This window comes from Ambystoma mexicanum, chromosome 3q (genome assembly GCF_040938575.1).
Source record: "Ambystoma mexicanum isolate Mex_15411 chromosome 3q, UKY_AmexF1_1, whole genome shotgun sequence".
In the NCBI taxonomy this organism is placed as follows: Eukaryota; Metazoa; Chordata; class Amphibia; order Caudata; family Ambystomatidae; genus Ambystoma; species Ambystoma mexicanum.
In genome coordinates this window covers 593,991,404-594,012,691 of record NC_090926.1, presented here as the reverse complement: position 1 = coordinate 594,012,691, position 21,288 = coordinate 593,991,404, and the positions used below count along the sequence as shown (strand labels likewise).

Below are 21,288 nucleotides of genomic sequence, written 5' to 3'. Positions count from 1 at the left end.
CTGAGCGCTTCATGTGGGCATTGGACAAGGTGATCCGGATGGCCACCTAAGACACGCTGATGTCGAGCATGAAGTATAACATTTCCTGCACAGCTATCGTACCATTGCGGACTCCATGGTGCGGCACAGCAACGTTAATCAATGAACGTCTTCGTCTCATCAAGACAGCCATTCCCTCACATTCCTCCTGGACCCACACTGATATCAATAACAAACAAGTAGAAGCAAGACGCAAGATAGCGACACCACAACAATCCTATGAGCACTGCCAGACACACTACAGTATCAAACATCGAGGTGGGGGTCACCTTTCTAGTCAGAAACAGACACAATCGCCGAAAAACAACCTTGCTATTTGAAGTGTCCTCACTCAGTCACTCATCGACAAGGGACCCAAGATTCATGAAAATTGTTGCACAAACCTGATCGCTCATTGAAATAAAGGGCCCACCCCTATACTCGATCGGGAGAACCTACAACAGGCCGCAAACATGACACACGGCCCCTGATCCTTCCTTCTCTAGTGTTCTACACCACTCCTGCACGAGCGCAGGCCAGATTGCACCCTCACCCACATAAGTTATTATGAAACTGTGCAGGGAAGCTTTGAATTCATTTGGTTCTCTGCTTTGTTGAGTACTGCAGGACAGCTAGGCTTGCGCTTTACAAATCCCATGCATAGTCGCCTCTGGTTGACGGCTCTCAGTGCCTGGGTACAGGGTGGGGTACTAGCTTCACTTGCAAGGGAGTGGAGACGTGCCTGGGAGGCTGGCACAGAAGAAGGAATCCTGATTATGGGACATAATTGATATTTTGTGAACTTTCTAGACTGTGTTGTGATTATGAACACATTGCAACCACATCAGGGACCTTAAACCGGGGGGGGGGGGAAGCGGTTTTACAGAGCAATGAAGCTCCGTCGTCTTTTTTTGTCTCTATAAGTTTCTGGCTCTCCACTCGGTGGCTGATTGCCCCATAAACTCTGTTGAGCAGGTGGGATACAGCCATGTTAAAAATCCTCTCCCATACTATGTCAATTTGAAGTGATGAGTTCTGGTGGTTTTTAACTACAAGCAGTAAAGAAAGGGGCTCACAAAAGTCAGCTCCAAGCCCCCTTCCTCCCAACGCTGTGCTTTTCCTGCATGTCTCTGCCCTTTCTAACCAGGAAGGGCCCCCAGCTCGCATTCTACACATTGCGGTGCCGACCCCCTCCAATGCCTCCGTTCTGTGCTCCAGCCACCTTCTGCTGCCAGAGAACCCTCTGTTGCCATCCCTCAGATCTCACTGCTGCTGAAGTGTACTGTAATGAGTCTTAGCCAGAGCTGACACTGAGACTTCAGTTCCAGTCTCAGGTACAGGTTACAATAACACATATAGGAACCTCAGGTAAGTAATTTGGGGACAACATCTACCAGTCAACCCATCGAACACACAGGAGGGAACATACACCCACCCAACACTTCGTGCCAGTCACTCTGAACATTCCATGCACACAAAGCAGGTAGCAAGGAAAGGCAAGTCACAACAAAACTCTTCTGTTCTGCCACCAAGAACCCTCTGCTGCATTCTTAAGAGCACCCTTAACCGGCTAGTCCATCCCTTCAGTTGTCCTCCCACAAGGCATCCAGCCTTACTTCTGACGCCAAGAAACACTATTTTGCCACCAAGGACACTCTTGTACATACCCCTTTCATTCCCCCTGGGCTGAGAGAACAGCTCAGGGGCAACGTGTTTGTCTTGGAAACAACGCTGAGCACCACAGGTTCGAATCCCGAACCTGAGCTTAGAGACTGGTCTCTAGTATAAAGCGTGTTAAAAAAGATTAATTCATTAAGAAACTTTATATCTATCCTCTTCAACACTACCTTCTGCCCCAGGCTACCTTCCATTGTTCGTAGCCCTCCCCATCAGCTGTTCTGCATAGGTTCAGGCTTCTACACATATGCTGTGGGCGCAATTTTGTCCCCCACCACTTTCATGTCCCTTCACCGAGATGGCTTTAATACAGATCTTGAGGTGTTCTTCTCAGTGCCTGCTCAGCTGCAACCTTTTTTGGCGGCTACCTCTTGTCCCATTACAGCGCTGACCCTGAGAAACCAACTCTACTGTGTCACAATAACACAGATCAAGAAGCAAACCAAACTTTGTTTACATATTCAACCAGAGAAATTGGAGTAATGCGCGCTGCGTCATTATCCAAATTCATCAATACCGGATCAAATCTGCCAACTCGACAGTACCCCCACACAACTTCCTTCTGCAAGCAAAAGAGCACTGTGCATGGGTAAGTGTTACAAGTTTATATGAGCTGGTTGCAGGGAGGAAGAGTCCTTAACGCATAGCATAGATGGCAAGCACACCATTTATGGTGGTAGTATTTGCAGAGATCTTTGATAAGTGGGCCAGAGAACTGTAGAATACTTATGATAGGTGCTAGAGTGTGTGCTGGCAGGGGCCGGTGATTAGGGCATTCCCCCATCCTGGTAAGAGAGGCCCAGGGCCTTTACTGTGGATCTGAAACTGATGTCTCGTGGGAAAGGCTGGAGTTTCCTCTGGAGGGATAGCGGTACCATGCTGCCTGACTTTTCTGTGCTATTTATGTTATGAAAAAGATGTTTGTCTATTTGAAACCCTAGGGACTAGGTTCTGGCTGTCAGAGGTGGGGTGAAGTCATTATGCTTCATGGTGGACAGCCTGGTCTGGATGTGGAAGTGTTTGAAGTTGTTCATGAGGAGCAGGAACTCCGCCTTGATGTTGGGTCTGAGGTAGGTGGGCATCGAGGTCTGGATCAGGCACCAATGAAAGACCTGAGTTGGTGGATCTCTTCTCTAATTGATATCTTCAAGTAGAGTTGTGAATCAGATGTTTTGTGGCATAGACGGGGTGTGTCCCAGAGGCTCCATGTAAAGGTTGCAGATCATTGGCCAGAGGAATGATCCCTGTGAAACGCCACAGGAGATGCGTGGAGTTGGTGATCTTGCCTAAGAAAGGAAGCTGTGGTATGAGGCCGTAGGTACAGAGTTCATCTGCATCTATTGTTGATTTCTTGAGCGGGGGAAGATTTCTCCAATTTTGAGGATGGTGGGAAAGGTGCCTTGAGTGAGAGTGGTGTGTTGATAATTGCCAGAATAAACTGGGTGGCTTCTTTGGGGAGTTTCTTCCGAACGGAAAGCTAGAACGATTTGATTTTAATAGGATGCTGCTTTGAGGGATAATATGTTCGTTTTCATGTCTTGCATGGAGAGCATTTTGAAAGTAGTCCATGGATGGGAGGGCCATGTAATGACTGCCAATGGATGGTTGGTAAGGCTATGTTGAAGTCTTGGATGTTGCATTTGTTGTTAGTTTGGTCAGCTGTGTGCTGAGCAAGGATCATGGTCTTGGTGACAGTGTTGCCTGTGAGCTTTAATTCATAGAGAAAGGTGTTCTTGGCCATGGTTGTGACCGAGCATGTAATGTCATGGATGACATATGCAATAGGTTTAGGCTGTTTTCGCTGACATTCAAGTATTATATATTTTTTATTTTATTGGTTATTTGTAAGGCACCTATACAACAAATGGTGTTTCAAGGCACCACAAGATAAAGGGGGTGGGGGGTGGTGCGAGGGAGAAAGATAGCAATGGTGGTCCTACTGGGCCTTGTGACATTCAAATCATGCAAGTGCAGTAACAAGAAGTGCGGGGGGAGTGCCGGACTGCGTTAATGCGAAGTGCTTGGGTGGAAAGGGAGGTGTGTGGATAAAAAGGAGGGAGTGCAAGTGAAAGAGGGGGTTCAGAGGGGGAAGAGAGCCACAGGGGCTAGGCGAGTGCTAAGGGAATGCATGGGGTGCAGACAGTGATGTTTCACATGCTAAGTGCAAGGAGGAGTGGTGGAGGGGCTCCAGCAGAGGAGAAAGATCTACCCCCACACTCTGCTTAGAGAAGTGTCTTATCAGCAGAGAGTTCGAGCTAGAAGACCGAACAGCTCTAGCAGGGAGGTATTTGGGGAGAGTTGTATGCAGCGGGGTCCCAGGTCCCAGAAAGCCTTGTGGATGATGCAGAGGGTCTTGAACTTGATCCTGGCAGTACCCGGGAGCCAGTGGAGAGACTTTAGAGCTGGAGAGATGCGGTCCCTTGGCTTGAGGCCAAGGATAAGTCTTGCAGTCCTATTCTGGAGTAGCTGAAGGAGACGCAGGGAGGATAAAGGAAGATTGAGGAAGAGGCTGTTGCAGGGCAAGTTGACAATGTCTGTGGCAAGAGAGTGCTTTGAATGAGATGATGGTGTTACTTCCAGCTGATGGTGACGCCTCCAGGTTGTAAAAGGCAAAGACAACCAATGAATGATGATGGCAAGTCCTCCACCAGTGCTGGGAGATTTGTCTCAAAGTTGAATGTTGTAGCTATTGGGTGTGAGGTCATCCATGGTGTGAGCAGTGATGGGCATCAGTCAGGTATTAGTGATGAAGAGGGAATCCCAGGCCATGGGTTGTCTGCAATGTTGGTTCTGCATGGGACTGCAGAGAAGGCACTGACGGTGAACATCGGCTTCTGAGTTCTTGTAGGGGAATCTGGGTTTGTTGGTTCGAGGATGATATGGATGAGGTTGCTGTGGTGTGGTGGTAACTTCACTGGCAGTAGTGTTCATTGATTGTTTGCCTAGTCTGGTGATGGTGGTGATGGGCTGTAGAGTGAGTGAGCTGAGTGGATATATGGTTTATCTGAGGTGTGGGGTGTTAGGATGCAGGCCCTCTCCAGGTTTCGTCAGGAGCGAATATGCATTGCCCTTATCTTTCTCTGCGCTTGGCTTTCAACACACAGCCCGAGAGATGCCAGGAGAGCTTAGAGTTAAGAGGGGAATATGGGGCAGGCCCGGCAAATTGAGCAGGACAAGAAAAACAGGGATTGTCCGGTAGGCTACGTGACCTTGGACCACTTGCACTGGCTGCACAACTGTATGAGAAAAAAGGCTGGTAGGTAGGTTAATAGGGGACAGAAGTGGGCGGGGCATGCAAATACAAAAAGAGTAGGAAAAGACAAGCAGTGATCAGCTGGAGGGGCAGAGGATCATGTGACCTTGCTCCACTTGGACCGACTGAACAGCTGCAAAAGGATAACTGGTTGGAAGGCATGTTAAGAGGGGAATAAAGAGGACAGAACAAACCAACAACGTGGGGCTGTATGCCTGGGTGTGTGGGGGGGCTATGCCTTCGGGGGCTTGGCAGCATACTATGGCCCGTGACTAAGGCTGACAGACATGTGGAGTGGCTATGGCTTGACAGATTATGGCTTGAGTGGCCATTTGCTGGGTTCCTCGCTGAGCCAAATTAAGGGTGAAATGGCGGGAGTCCTTTGAAAGGGAATATGGTGGAGGGAAGTGGCTGCAGGGTGTGAGATGGGCTGCCCTTAAAGGTAAGGTGGGGGGGTGGGTGATATGGTAGAAGGGGCAGTCACAGACAACTCAAAGTAAAGGCTCAATGAAGGGCCTGTACCAATCACCAGAAAGACTAGGGGCCTCATTACAACTTTCGCGGAATGGGTTAACGGGCTCCGCTAATGGAGGCGGACCCGTTAAACTCGTCCCGCAAAATTACGAGGTCCCCTCGCGGGACCTGGTAAGGACGCCTGGTAAAACCAGGCGTCGTTACCGGGTCCCACGAGGGGAAGAGGGAGCTAACAACGTGCCGCTCGTAATCGGCCCATTGTTAGCTCCCTCTCTCATTCCCATTGAGCCCTATGGGGCCTCAGATGGGGGTCCCCAGAGGGAGGAATTACCGGGCCCTCCGTACTCGGAATGGCCCGGTAATTCCCCATCTGGGAACCTGGTAAATGAGCCCAGTTTGGCGGCTGCCATGGAGCTAACAGCCAAACTCGTAATGAGGCCCTTGGACTTGGGTAGCACTGAGGCAATGCTGTGGGATATGAAAAATAACAGAAGTAGATCAGACTTTCTGAAGGACCATAGCCCGTCAGTCCTTTCCTGTCCCCTTAGCTTTTTTTTAAAAATGTATTGTGTTTTTGGTCAACAGGAAACCTTACATAATTATATCCAACGAGCAGAATAATACAATACAACAGTTGAACATTTTAAATCACAACAAAATTACACAGAAGGAAAGAAGGGCAAAAACACATACTAAAATCAGACACTGAGTTCAGTTAAAAATGTCACCTTACATTGTAAACATCAATCACTTTCATTAAAACCTAATCAGTTAATTATACTAATGTCATTAAAAATTCCAAGACAGCCACTTCAGCAACAATGTTGGATGTCCGTCTACCCTCGGTTAATCTGCCCCACAAATTGCATGGAATAACTGCCCCAGTGGAATGCACATACTTCCCACAGAGGAGAATGCTCTTCTGCACAGCTGCCGGCCATTTCATCACATGATGATACAGTGTTTCAGGGTCAGGCATTTTACAGAGCCTACACGTGTGTTCACTTTTTAGGAGTGCCCAATCTCAGTCCAATTACTTCCGGGGCGCATAAGCAATTAAAACGAAATCTGATCTATTTAGCACAGATTTTCTCTGCAGGGAATTGTATTATATAGTGTTAGGGAGCATTTTCAGTTTAGTGCTAAATTCCTCTCACCTTACAGTCCCCCAGCTCTTTTGCTGAACTTTGGGACTTTGGACTTTTAATTCTATGTGTGTTCTGTGTTTTTTTTTAAACTTTGGAGTCTGATAAACTCCATAGGCATCATCTTTTACATTGTGACACACAGAACCTTCAGTGGAGTGGCACAGGGAAGTCTATTTGATTTCCCAAAGGTTTAAATACCTTCTCTTGGATAAAATACTGTTTCCAAGAGCAGTAAAGTGAAATTGACTTTACTTACCATTGTAACTTTCTAGACCCAGCACACACGATCTTACCATAGGGTGCTGGAGGGGATACTTAGTATCCCCTTTGTCTAGTTTGTCCTGTAACATTTTTATGTTACCCTTTCTACAGTTAATGGCTGGTGGCAGTGGTTTACTTTTTACTACCATTGCGTGTTATTACTGCGGGCTGCGTTCGCAGCCACAGTAAGGCACCCATGGGTGCCTATTTAGTCAAAATGGCCCAATCTTCTTTTTTTGCCATTTCTTGCTGGAAAGGTCATTCTTGAGATTTACACTGCGTGCCAAATCCAGTTTGGTCCTTTTGTTCATTTTGTCTTTGGCGGGATTCCTGAGTGAAGCCCGCCTCTGGCTCCAGTATGTCTGCAGGGGCAGGAAGTGAGGGAGGTGCCCGAAACTCCCTGTTCTTAATACCCTTGGTTACGGGAAGCACCCAAAGGTGATTGGATGGCTGGCTGTCTCGCATGGACAGCTACCCTGCTGTGTGATTGACAGCTAAGCTGGAATGAATGGGAAAGACCTGAATAAAAGGCAAGGATTTTTGGCTTGCAAGGCAGAGTCGACCACTGGATGAATAAATCTGAAAAAGAACTTGGAAGAGACGCCTGCTGCAACTCCTGGACCGTTGGTTTGCCCGGTGAAGCCCGCTGCTGTGCTGAAGCTCCGAATTCGCCTCGACTAGAGAAGCCCTGCAAGGACGACTTCTCCCTTTTGAGTTGGTGGGACCAATCAACTCCAAAGTAAGCCCGCTTGGACATCCTCTCGAAGCTGGTTGTATTTCCACTGCTGCTGCTGCTGGAACCGAAGTGCCAGGGAGAGGAACAACAGATTGTGTGCGTTTCTTTTAAGTCAGACCCGAGCGCTAGGAAGATCCTCCGGTCTTCCATGATGCAGGACTGACCAAGCCTGAGCCACCTCAACAGAGTGCTGTACCCCAGAAGCAAGGACATTCTGAAGTGGTATCCGAGAACCGATGTGTTGCTATTTGCTGTCACACGCGAGGAGCTGAAACACTGAAGGACCGCTGAATTGAAGTTTGTCCATTGCTGCCACTGAACTTCCCATTGCAGAGCAGAAATCCCCAGGCTCAGGACCAACAGGATCTGCAGGGCTGTACAGGAACAGAAGCCACCTGGAACCATTTCTTCTAACCAGAGGTACTGTGAGTCTAAGAGAACTTACCTCTTGTTGTGTAGCCTTACTTGCTCCAGTTGACCAATCTTGGTTACCCTGCAGTGTTGCTAAAGCTTTGCCCCTCACAAGCCTCCCAGCTTGTGGCCCTTCAAGTGTTCTATTTTCTACAAACATTTCTAAAAGCATTGTGCAAGACTTTTTACCTACCTGCAAAGAAGATCTTGAGCTCCCCTTGACATTGTGCAATTAACATTGGTTGTCCTGGCTCCCTGAGTGACCCCTCTTTACCTCTGACTTTGTGCTTTGGCCTTTCTCCCAAGAAAGGGTTAAATTTACTCTGCATTGGAACATAGCAACAGTAATTACATGTTTATGATTTATTTGTTAGTATTGCTCTAAATGTACCAGTGATAAATCAATGTCCACAGTGTCCTAGTTATTCAAGTCACCTGAGGGTGTAGGAAGTGTCTGTGTGACATCCCCAATGGGTATCATCTGATTTAGAGAAACCAAGAGTGTGTTTTAAAGTGTGTTATAAGAGTTATATATATTGCTCCCTTCTGAAGAAGGCTTATGCAACTGACTGTGAAATAAATTAATAATTGCTTTATCAGGAACCCATGAGTATAAGTGTTTATTTGGATAACTGTATTGTGAAACTCTGTCACAATGTTACTGCTCACATTGACCCCTCTTGAGATAAGCCTGGCTGCTCAGCCACACTACCAACCTGTGTAGTTCAGACTCATACCAAAGGTTGGGTCCCCATTGCCAAGAGGCCAAGGTTATTGTAGTGCACCCAAAGGGTACTGCATATAAGCTTGCCTAACATATAGGATCTTAAAACTCTAGAGTTGGTGCACTGAGCTGCCACATCTCTGTACAATGACAATCTTTGTAAATCTAATTCATCTGATATCCTGTCCCAATCCCTCATCCCCTTTTTTATTCTATCTAATGGGGCATCACAGGGAATGTTACCTTCAAACAATGCGACTCACATTCCACTTTCAGCTCTGATAATAGAGGTAGAGTTCCCTTCAACATCGGTTTCTTTAATTCCACTTACCAGGTACCTACCTTCTGTGCCCTCCCTTATCTTCCAATAGAGACCACATCTACGGTATTTGTAATACGCCCACCGAGATTGAAGACAAAGCTTTATTTTTTTTTTTTTAAACTTTATTTGTTTTTAGTCAAAAAAGTAGACCTCACAAATAATTTTTGATTCTTTCAGACAGTACAAAATTGTTAAAATCAGACACCATAAGATATTATGGTATGTACACAATCGATATAACATGTTGAACATAAAAATATCAAATTCATAAATTAAGATGTGTACAAGAGTACACTAGATTTAAGCACCATCAATTCTCAACATTCATTAGTTCTTTAAAGTTGCGATGCATTTTCTAGTTCTTTCTCAATGATATTTACAAAGTTCGTTGTTTTTACTACAGAAGTATCCCCTTCTGATCCCCACATACATTTAGTCCAAATCCACTCTCTAGCTAGAATCGTATTAGCTTTCATAAAGGACTTTATAAGAATGCATCGTACATTTTCAAAGTAACAGCAATATAAGAACAGATGTTTTAAAGTCTCCACAGCTTGAATACAAAAACGACATACCTCGTTAGAGTGAGCCAATGTTTCTTTAGACCAGTGTTTCGTTCTAGATTGAGTGTGAATTAAATCTAGCCTGAAGCGCATAAAAGTGCGACGGACCTTAGAACAGGGGCAAAGTGTTAAGTAAGACATGCGTGGTTTCTGCTTGTGTATAAATTTGCGATATTCCGCACAAGAAGGGTAAATTTCCATTTTCGTACAGGTATCACCCCAATCCTGTAACAGTAACTTCTTCTTGATTTTCTCTTGAAAAAGTTCCAGATCTTCCATTGGGAGATTGATCTTATCCAGTAAGGTTAGCGTGCGTTCTTTAAATTGCACCATAGAGGGAGGGTTGTTATCTATTAACATTCTGTTTAGCCCTATGTAGAGCGAATTTCTAATGGGAAATAATATTTTAGCAAAATTGTTTAACATGCGCCAATTGTATCTGGAGGAGAGGGAGTTAATCCCCAACTCATGTCTTATCACAACAATAGGCATTGATGAAGGTAAGCCTAATACATCTTTCCAAATCTGCCCTTGAAGTTGGTCCAATAATGGCCCTAGATCATGTAAGGTAAGTTCAACTCCGTATAATAGAATGGCTTCAACTTTTTTTGAATAAAATTCCAATTTTCTTTAGTAGAATTTTCATTTGGCATTTTAATGGAGAAATTTTCACAATCAATTGTTCTTTCATGAATTTATAGGAGATATTCTTAGAGAGAATCAATCCTAAGTACGGTGAAGTGGGGCTAATTGTAATTGGAGAGACACCAATTTTCCATACAAACTTACGTACTTTTTTCTTATTTGAAAAGATAATAATGTTAGATTTTTGAGGATTGACTACCAAATTATTAGAGTTACAATATTGCATGAAGCAATCAAGTTTAGCTTGAAGGCCTGACTGAGTCCGATCAAAAAATAAGATGTCGTCAGCGTACGCTAACCAAGACAATGTAAAGGCTCCAATGCGAATTGCAAACGACTTCTTAGCATTCCATAGATCTTCTATATCTCGTAGAAAGAGATTAAATAGTATTGCTGCTAAGTTACAGCCTTGTTTAACACCTGTGAAAGATGGAATAGCTTGGGTTAGTGAGCCTTCCCTGTTAATTCTAACTTTGAAATTAGTTTTAAAGTGCAACATTTGAATAAGAGTAATGAGGTATTGGGGGAATTTTGCTTTCCGCAATTTTTCCCATAATTTGCTCCTAATAACCCCATCAAACGCAGCTTTCAGATCTAAGGAGGCAACGAAGACGGGGCCGTGAGACGGGCATGTGGCATGAGATATAATATGAGCCATCAAACACGCATTAAGGGGGGTTCCCATCCCTTTGCGAAAACCCACTTGCGAAGAACACAAAGAATCGTGGTTGCGTGCAAATATTTCAAGCTCTTGTAGAATTAAAGAGGCGAATATTTTCGCAGCGACATCAATAATCGCTATAGGAGGATAATTATTGGGTCTTCAATTGAGCCTTTTTTGTGTAAGGGGATGATAATAGAAGTAAGCCAAGACTCTGGTATCTTTTTGGATTTGAATATCTCTTGGAAGATCGTAAGAAAGAAAGGGGCCCAGAATAAAGGATCATCCTTTATTAAACAAGGAGGGAGTCCATCAGGACCTGCGCATTTAGAGCTTTTTAATTTCTGAATAGCCCCAAGTATGTCATTCTTTCCCCAAGGACAAACATTAGGAAGTAGATGGCAATCAGGTGGAGTATCAAGCACGCTAACATTTTTTGGGAGAGCATATTTGCCGAGAAAAAAAGAAATCCAGGTTGCACTGTCAATGCCAGAGACAAACTCACGCGATGGTTCTTTATATAGAGATCTTATCGTATTCCATATGTCTTTAGTCTTACAATTACAAAGAAGAGTTACTATTTTTTGATTTTGAAGCAGTTTGTTAGCATCATTAATCTCCTTTACTGCTTTTTTATATGAAAATAGAACCTTTTTTTTAGCGCGAAATACTCGGCATTGGAGCACCACGTAGACTTCTTTAACATCCGTATGTGAGCGTTTTTCTTACTTTTTAGAACTGCTATCTTGGCACAAAAGTCATCTCTGTTATAATCACAGAAGAGTTGCTCAGACTTGCGAAAAACACCTTTCGCCAAATGTGTGGCAATCATTTCACAATTCCATTTTAGGATTGCAGAATTAAACATGCCATTTTGTGCTTTATCTTTCCAGAGGTCTCTGTTGACAATGAATGTGAAATCTCTGCATGTAGCAGGAGACCAGTTGATTGAAGCACCTGGTCTGTGACTTTGAATTAGTGCTAACTGAGCTACTGGAGGACACGAAGTGAAATAATTCCGAATTGAGGTGGTGATCATCACATGATCTCCCATATCAGTCCTAAGGGTATTTGTTTTAATCATAGAACGAGAAAGTCCATTTGAGGCAAATATGTGATCGATTCATGAACTTGCGTTACCCCTTTTCCAAGTGACATTAGAATGAGTATCTGTGTAGTCAATTAAGGGTATATTCCAGGTTTTGAGGAATTTACACCAAATCTTTCCTTTTAGACTAGAGGCATGGTGATGGTATGAGTGGGAACTCCTGGAGATGCCATGGTGTCCCATATGGGAATTAAAATCTCCTTCGATAAGGATTTCTGCATATGGAGCTTTGCAGAGTGCAAGGTTAAGGGCATCACCCAAGATCTCAACCGCTTTTTCAATTTGAAGTTGAGCGGGATTCCAATAAAGGGAGACCAACAATAGATTTTTGTTCGTTTTGACCATAAAGGAAATGTCCAACATGATGAACATATCCGATTCATATATATTATTGATGGTAAAATTTAAACGGGTGTCAATCAAGATCGCAATGCCACCAGTAGGTCTCCCTTTCAACCCTTTCTTAGCATGGTGGGAATAAGTTTTATAGCCATCAAATTGGACAACCTTCATGGCCATAGACTCCTGAATAAATAAAATGTTAGGTAAGATTTTATGTTCTGCCGCTCTTCTCCATTTCAGTAAGTTAAGTAGCCCACAACAATTCCACGACACAATGGTAAGATCATGACTTTATGAGGAGGCTGTAGATGAACTTATATTGACAGCAGACTTTATGAGAGGCTCCAGCCATTTGAGCCCATTCAGGGCATTAGTCAAGGCAGAAAGTTGTTCCGACATGTTTTTGTTCAATGCATTGTCTACAGATGGGGAATCTGTGGAGTCACTGTTTAGTTTCGGAGGAGGTGGTTGATATTCCAGAAAGTTCATAGCAATTTTTATTTGTGGAAAACCAACCCTGGCCAGACAAAGGATCAAAAGATCACTTTGGTGATCCCACATCAGTTTAGCAATTATGGGAGAAGACACTTTAGACAGCATCCTGTTGTTATTCATGTTAGGCAATCTAATCCACTCTATGTCATTTGTAACCAAATTTCTGAGTGGAGGAATTTTATATAGGGCGTTCATAAGGAACGATCTGTTAATGCGAGCTGTCCCATTGGTTTTGACGTCACTGATCCATCCAATGGTGTTTTTCATTTCTGAGGGGATATTCTGGAATTGCTGGATGGTTTGATTCTCTTCTACTTCATTAGGGCACTCTTGTTGGAAAGTCTCATCAGCGCTCTCTTTCAATTCTTCGGGCAAGTCACCCCCAGCATGATAATTTATTGTTCTAGGTTCAGCCCTTGTTTGACCATCTTGATCTTGTTGTATGATTGCTTCTGGAAGGATGTTATTAGCGAGGGTAGTTACTGTAGAATCAGATATAGATTGACTAGGACCCTTCGTCTGCAGAACCTTTTCAATCAATTGACCTTGCATGAAGTGAATATCTATGCAAGAGCTTTCTTCTTTGGGGATTGATTCTAGTAATATGGAGATTTTTTCTAACACTTCTTTACTATGCATGGTTTTTGAATGTTTTTCTTCTTCAACCGCAGTAATCGCAGTCTCTCCATAACTGTCCTCTTTACTTTTGAGTGTTAAGTTTCTAGTGAACCCATCCGATTTTTTTGAGGAAATGTCGGTGAAAAATGATGTTAAATGGGGTTGAACCATCAACTCAGACTGCACCTTAGATTCGGTTTCCGTATGAGTTTTTCCTTTCATGTCAACCACTTCCACATTTGAACGTTTTACGAGCTGCTTCTGTGTTTTTTTTTTTGAGTAACCAGTTGCTTCAGAGCAATTTCATGAATAGGAGATGGTTTCAATTGCAGGGCATTTTTGCTCTCCTCATTTAACTCATTTAAGTTTAATTTTTGTTCCGGAGAGCTCACCAAAACTGCACCTAAAATGGTGCTTATGGATTCTTTATTTCCACAAGAAAGTTCTTTAGACAGATCATGCATTTTTTTCTCGTCTTTGAGGGAAGTTCCTTTATTTTTGTGTCGTCTTTTTAAAGCTTTTAAGTGATTTTTCTTGGATCTTCGTGACGTATAATAGAACTTTGCTTGAGATTCAGCACTTTCTTGATGCTCTTCTTTGGCCGTGGCATTATCCATTAAATCTATCAAAATCATAGGGCTGTCCGGTGCAAATTCTAGCAAATTGGGGGTTTGATCCTCTTTTAGCATGTCTAGAATATTATTTTTGGAGCTTATCTGGACCAAGATGTTCTCGACTTGTGTCAATCTTTCATGTTGCAATTTAGCAACTTCTAGGTAATCAATTTTAATAGGTTCCAACGATGACTCCTTGTCCTCTTCTTTTTCTACTGTTTCGACCTTGCACTGCACTATTTGTGCAAAAGTCACTGGTACACCGTTTAATAGCATTGGTTCATCAGAGGTTTGCGTACCCGTTTGTTTTTTTTCAACCAGCGGGATGTTGATTTCTGCTGCATCCTTCACTTTGCAGCTCATGTGAAAACCCTGCCATGCTTCTTGCGCCAAGATGTAACCTTCAATTTTGGTGATGTGGGAAGTGTTTTTTTTCATTTCCCTTTGTAGCTCTTGCAAAGGAAGATGTGTGTATTCGTGACCATGATCCAACAAGTTTAACATTTTCATGAAGATAGGTAGATCATTGATTTTTTGTTCAAAGCAGTCCTCCTCAATGGTTTCTTGAGTCTGTGGCATGACGGGCACATTGGAAAGGTTAAACACAGGAACCGAAGTATTCTTTTGCTCAAAGAGTGGGCTTTGTGTGAGTGGATTAGACACGGATATCTTTGAAGGCGGACTGGTAGACGGAAATTGCGCACCAATCTTCTCTATAATATTTCCTGAGTCTTTACACTGATAATTGGACTCTTTAATGTTAGATTTGTGAAAGTGTACGTGCTCCATCCACATGCCTTGAGTAGACACTGGAGTGGAGGGGCCGAGTGATAAACGCACTCTTTTGTCTAAGTCTGACATAATTACAGGTGCAAGCATAGAAATGTCAGAAATCGGTAAATATCTATTGTCATGGATATCAGCAATTATATTTTGAACGTTGCGGGTGCGTTCCTCTGTATCAAAAGGATCATTGGTTATATTATCGTTTGTTTTTTTTAACGAACAAACTACATCAGACCCTACGGGTACAATTTGTTTTTCAGACATAATGTCAACTTCATCAAGTGGTTTCAGCGCATCGTCATGATTTGACATGGAAAGAAACGATTGTTTACCATTAAGTGATGTTACAGGGCTAAATGTTTTCTTTTTGTTTACATTTTTTGGAGAGTCGGCGGAGGGAAGGGTTTTAGAGGAACACTCCCTCCTCTTTTTCCCATTTCTTAAAGCCAAATCCATAATACAACAGTAATTTCAACTTCTGAATAACACAGAACAAGAATAATTAACCACGTGGCTTAAACAGGAAGAAAAATCAATTTCCTACCCCAAGTTCAATACTGGCTAAAGCAGAGAGCCGGTACCCGCAAGCCGCGCCGCGCACAGCAAACAGCCAACAGTACTTATCCTGTACTTGGTGGTGCGCGCGCGGTGCGCTGGTGGGTAAGATTATATGGGTCAGGAAGAGGTGTAGCCCACACAGAAGGCGGGGTTTCAAGTAAGGAAATGCTGCCTAAACAAAAGACAAAGAAATGGTGAATTTACTTACAGCTGAATGCTGAGTACTAATTGAAACATATAACAGAACTACAAAGCGCACACGCTATTTTAGTTAGTCCTATGTTAATGAAGAATTAGGCACACTGATACAGAGATAGGCACACTGATACGATAAAAGTACACGCTATTGAGAGCCTGGCATGTGCGAGCGTGTAAGTCCACGTTTAAATCACAGCCCGTAGCATGGCACTACGGATGTTTGTACAAAACAGTCACCTTCTTCCTGCAAGGTCAGGCAATGATGTGGTGTTGCAGCCTCAGACTTCCTCCATGAGAAAGTCGGTCGGGCTTGAAACGAGCACAGCGGACACAGCCTCAGCCTCAGCCAACAGTACTTATCCTGTACAAAGCTTTTAAAAGGACATGATTCGATCCAGTGCAATACAGCTGGAGTGAGCTTAGCCTTGTAAAACTCCATCAGGGGCCATAACGAATAAGCACATTTGTTCTTCTTATCTTCATCATAGACACACATGTCGCAATCTTGACCTCCATACTCAATTTCTTTTTAAATCGAAACGGGATTAAAAACCCCAGATAGATAAACTGCTTGGCCTCCTCAATGATGTTCCCATTAAGTGCCCATAATACTCTTCTACGTTTCTTCTTCTTACTTGCAATCAGGATTCTCGATTTTTCTAGGTTCACCAAAGCTTCTGCTAAACAGTGATCAAAAAAATGTTTGAGGTTCAAATGCTGCAGCTCGTCTTCTTGGCTCTTGTGAATGTGTGCTTGGCTTTCATGGAACTTGCCAGGATGTCACTCTTCTCTTGATGCCCACGGGATGCCATTAGCCAGGTGCTCTCAGCCACCTGTACGTGGGCAGACTCCTTTGGATCTTGGTAGTATCGACATGGGCCTTGGGGTTACAATGTGCCACAGGCTCTCCCACCGCTAGGATCTCAGCTGCTCCCCTGGCTTCCCAGCACTTGACTTGGCACCTCCTCCCCAGGAGGCATCACTTCATTCATTCTTTATCTGTAGTGCATTCCTTCCACTCCACTTAGGCGTCCTTGCTCCTGTCCTCCTCCATTCGCCACCTCGCTCTGCTCCGCTCCGCCGCCCCTTCTGGCTTCACTGTTCAACACCTCACCTCCTCGCCTCTCCTTGCTGCCACTAGTGATTCTCCAACTCGCCTCCTCTTCAGAGGCATAGACAGGATAGGGCCTGAGCAGGCAAGGCCCACTCAAAATCTGTAAATGCCCACTCAGCAGCGCTGTGTGGGCATTTACAGATGTTAATGTCATTGCGGGGGGCCCAACTACATTAGCTTCAGGACCCATTTTCTAGACAATCCTGGCTATGCCTCTGGTCCTCTTTAGGTTTCTTGGCACCACCACCACCTTTGTGTTGTTTATACCTTCCTCCACGTTCTTGGCTCCTCCTTGGGTCTCCTCTCAAACCTCCTCCACCTCATCCTCCTCTGATGTGGTTGCCCCACCACCTGGTTGCTCGCTTCTTTTTCTTTCACCTCCTCGCCACTCCTCTTAAACTTTGCTGCCTCCTCCTCTGTTGCTATTCTCTCTGCTCCCTATTTAAGCCTCCTCTTTTACCTCAACTCCACACCTCTTAGGTTTCAACACCTCCTACTCCGCCACCTCCATCCTGACTGTAACCTGCTGACCACACTGCCACTCACGTGCTTGCTCAGTACGCCTCTAACTCTTGATGCCCTACATTTGGCGCTTTTGAGAGCCCAATGGGTCTGCCCAGTGACATAATTGGCGAAAAGCTTTAAGATAGGGTTTTGGGGTACGTGGGATTCGTGGCAGGGTGTTGCTAGGTCTGGAAAAGATCAGGGGCTAAGCTAATGTCGGACTGGCGGGACTCGGGGCTAGCTAGCATTTTGGTTGTAGCACTTGAGGTTCTATCCGGGGCTACAACCAAAAGACCCAGGGCTATAGCCCCCTCAGCCCGCCCCTCACCTACCAACGCCCTGGGGTTACACTTGCTGCTTCCCACCAAACCCCCAGCTGATTGCACGCTCTGCATGTGATGCGGCTTGGCTCCGCATCCTGAGGTTTCACTATGCGAAGCTGCCATCTTTGATTCGCTCATTTGCTGTCAGCGGATCATACAGCTGTGTTGCTACTCACATTCTTGTTTCCTGGTTCTGAGGGAGTGTTCAGGCACAGCTGTGCCTCACAACCACCCACCGAGCAGGTTCTCTGAGAGCTCTGCAGGAAAGCACCTGAAACGTGACTGTCTCATGCCAAAACCAAGCCCCGGATCTTGTATGGTCTGACTTGTGGGGGCGCCAGCAAGTGCTGGCTGGCAGTATCATCCTCTTGGACACTTCCCCCCCTTATCAGAGCCTTTTTCAGTCTGGGGTAGTGTGAGATGTGGCCATTTGTTTTGGGCTCCCCTTGCATTCCAAATAGCCGTTCTTTCATGACTCTGGCCGCTTTACCGAGTCTCTGCGCCTCTTGGTGTATGGATGAGGCTAGGGTTAGCCCTGGGGGGGACCTAGGGGTCCGCCATATACCTCCTCCTGGGCTGGCCTCATGTTCCTGTTCCCATTGGTTCCCCACTATGCCATGGGCCGTACCTGAAGAGGCTATTCCTTGAGGGCCCAGTGACTATAGCCAGGGGGTGAGGACTGCTGCGTCTGTGGGCTTTGTCAGGAAGGGGCTGGCTGGAGCATAGCCAGAGGCGTGTATCGCCTCAGGGGCTATGGCTCCGACGGGTCGGTGGTTGGAAGGTCTGGTGGTCCATTGGAGAATTGGCAGGAGGCTATGGTTGAACAGTACAGCCAAAGGGGGGCGTGAGGGAGTGATATATGGCTATGTGGAGCCAAGACTGGGCCACAACAGGCTATGTCTTCTAGAGGGATATAAGTTCTTCGACTAGAGGGGTATGAAGCTGGGGCAGATATGTCAGAGGAGACTTGGGGGGGGGGGGCTATGTCCGGGGCTATGGCTTCCTAGGCTTTTATGAGCTGCCTGGATCCGGGGGTATATAATGTTAATGTTAAAGGCCATGTGTACCGCGCACTATCACCAGCGGAGTGGTCCCCTGTCTAGGAATGCTTTGCCTCGGCTGTCGGGGTGTGGGCGTGGCTGGGTGTCATGGAAGGGAGAGGATAGTTGGGGGGGGGGGTAGGTGGGGTTACTGCCAGTGCTTTGAAGGCGCTGGGGAGGAGCTATATCAGGAGAATAGTGGGAGAAATGGCTAGGAAGCAACGCCGTATAGCTAAGAGGGCCATTGGATGAGGGCACCTATGGCGTGGGGGGGGGGGGGGGGGGGCTCTGAGGCTATGTCCACGGGGCTCCCGCCACCTCCCCTCCCAGCGCTGTCACACAGAGGAAACCTCTGCGTATATTCATCCTTTCAGCCCCTGGTGTCCCGGGCCCCGTGGGGGGAGGGTGTGCGGCTCTGAATGGCTCCATTCATTCAGTGAGAGGAGTAGGCTCAGGCGGCTCCCCCCGTCCAGGGGAGGCTGGCCCGCTGCAGACCTGGCCCGCCGTCAGTCTTACCCCAGCAGCCGAGCAGCCAGTCCCAGGGCCGGGCTTCAGGAATGAGGTGAGCCCGCAGCGGATGGGGGCGCGTGGGCCTCGGTGGCAGTGACAGCGAGGGGTGCACTGGGAGCATCGCGGCTGAAAGTGCAGGCCAGGTGTGCGGTGCGTCGGCAGGGGCCCATGCCACGCGCCTGAATAGCGGGGGTGAGGGGGCTCGTGTGCTCAGGGTGGAAGTGCATTGCCAAAGGAAATGGGCTAGACGCAAACTGCGTAGGACAAAAGGCAAGAGGTCTGTTCTAAATGTGTTAACAGTTAACATGCGCCCAAGTAAAATTCGGTGATAAGGCCTATTTGTAGGTATACAGCCCAGTTTCTACAGCTTCTGCGCGTTCTTTTCTACTGCTTGCATTTGTCAGTGTGTACCTGCTGTTTAGTAAAGCGCTCTGAAAAGTTACACGTGGCACGAGGCGCCGCTGTGAACAGATATAAACTAAACCCGTGGGGGTGTGTACGCGCGAATGTGCAAGTGGTGCTGGGCACAGCTGGAAGTGTAATATAATAAATCATTGGCACGCCGTAACACTAGGACTTTACAGCGCATACCTTTAGTTCAAAGGTTCGAGAAGGACGCTGTGTCTTTCTCCTGAGCCAAATCTAGAATCGGCTCAGGGCGGACATTCTAGCACTGCCAGTTTCCCAAGTCGCAGCGTCAGTGGCTCTTCAGGCCGTTAAGGCGCTCAGATTGGAAACACATTTCTTTTATCAGTGGCATTATGGAACATTTCCAACTCAAAGAGCTCGCAAAGCACCAGTTACCTTGCACACCTGTGCTAGTTAAAGTGAGCAACACAAAGCGCCCATTTAAAGATTTATTTATATCCACAGTGGTGGAAATGGCAAAAAATTGGTGGTGGATCCCACCCCGGCCAGGGTGGGGGCGGAGTTTGGCAGGGGTCGGTGCCCGAGGAGGCGGGGTTTAGGGACGGAGCTGAAATACAACAGATGTCCACAACCTTGTGGATCTCTCCCTTCCCCTGCACACCCAATAGTTATTGTAAAGACAATCAGAAAGTAATTTGTTTTCGTAAGTTCAAATCATATTTCAAAAAGTAGTGTTGACACACGCTTGTGATATGTTTTATAAATCAATTTATGATAAAAAAGAATATTGCACTCAAGTATTCACTGTCAATTAGCATCAATACATTTCCTGTTCAATATCCGCTTTTGTACTTTTTCATAATCTAACACAACATGAATAAACAAGTACAGATCATTAATATCAGATCGTTTTTTCTCTGTCTTTCAACAATCATTCTTATTGAACATCTGATATTAGATTATGTGTCTGGAGAGAAACTGTGTGGTACAGGGTCACCAGAGGAAGTTGCAGTTTACTCGCGGGTGCTTTTTTTATTTTCTTCTCTGTATCCCCCAGCGTTGGCTCGGGCCGGATCCCGAGATCCAGCTGCACATCTGGTGCCAGATCTCCGAATCGGAGAGTGCCGGCCCAATCGCCAGTTCTGTATATCCATGATGTCTCTGTGCTAAAAATAAAGTTGATTGAAGCCACGAATCAAATGTTTTCTAACGTCATGAATAACAACGTGCTGGATGTTTGTGACAAAGAATCTGCAGATCCATCTTTGTTCATTACACAACTTCATGTATTGCATGTCTTAAATCCCTGAAAGTCCAGTCGGGTTGGCTAGATTTTTCAGGTTGGCATTATCTTGCATTCTGGGACTTCTAGTTTAGCATTCAGGATGTGAAAATTAAAGCCACGAGGACATTCTTTCGTCTTAACATGCTACTAAAAGGATTTACATGCTGTCATGTGGCTTTATTAGACCGCATTACTGTAGACCTTGAAATCCAACTATTTGAGCCAAAGTTTGTGATCCTGGCCTAATCCTCTAACCGCCCCCCGCCCTCCCGGACATCTGTCTGACCATCCCACTCTCTCCTTTTCGGATACAGTCAGAGTGCCACTAGTTCCTTTTTCCCACTTCCACCCCTGTGTGTGGGTTTCAGTAACGGAACGGAAGTCAATAGTGCTGCATGCTAAGTGTGAGGTGCATTGACACAGCTGCATTATGATTCCAGCTTCAGGCCTGGGGTCAAGTGCACTGACAGACCGGCGACTGGGGTCCTATCACTGCAACTATAGCAGGAGGCGCTGAAGGCAGGCCTGAAG

General features: G+C 45.6%; 1 protein-coding gene across 3 annotated transcripts in view; it reads left to right on the top strand.

The window, feature by feature from the left end:
• CHADL (chondroadherin like) overlaps positions 1–21,288 on the top strand; it is a 372,075-nt gene that overhangs the window by 279,769 nt on the left and 71,018 nt on the right. The window contains exon 1 of one of the 3 annotated variants that reach the window (XM_069654440.1): positions 18,894–19,155. The exons of the other annotated variants lie outside the window; for them this stretch is intronic. Coding sequence (XP_069510541.1) covers positions 19,151–19,155 — 5 coding nt within the window. The 5' untranslated portion in view covers positions 18,894–19,150. Of the gene's footprint in view, positions 1–18,893; positions 19,156–21,288 lie in introns of those variants that run through there. 3 annotated transcript variants of the gene reach the window in all.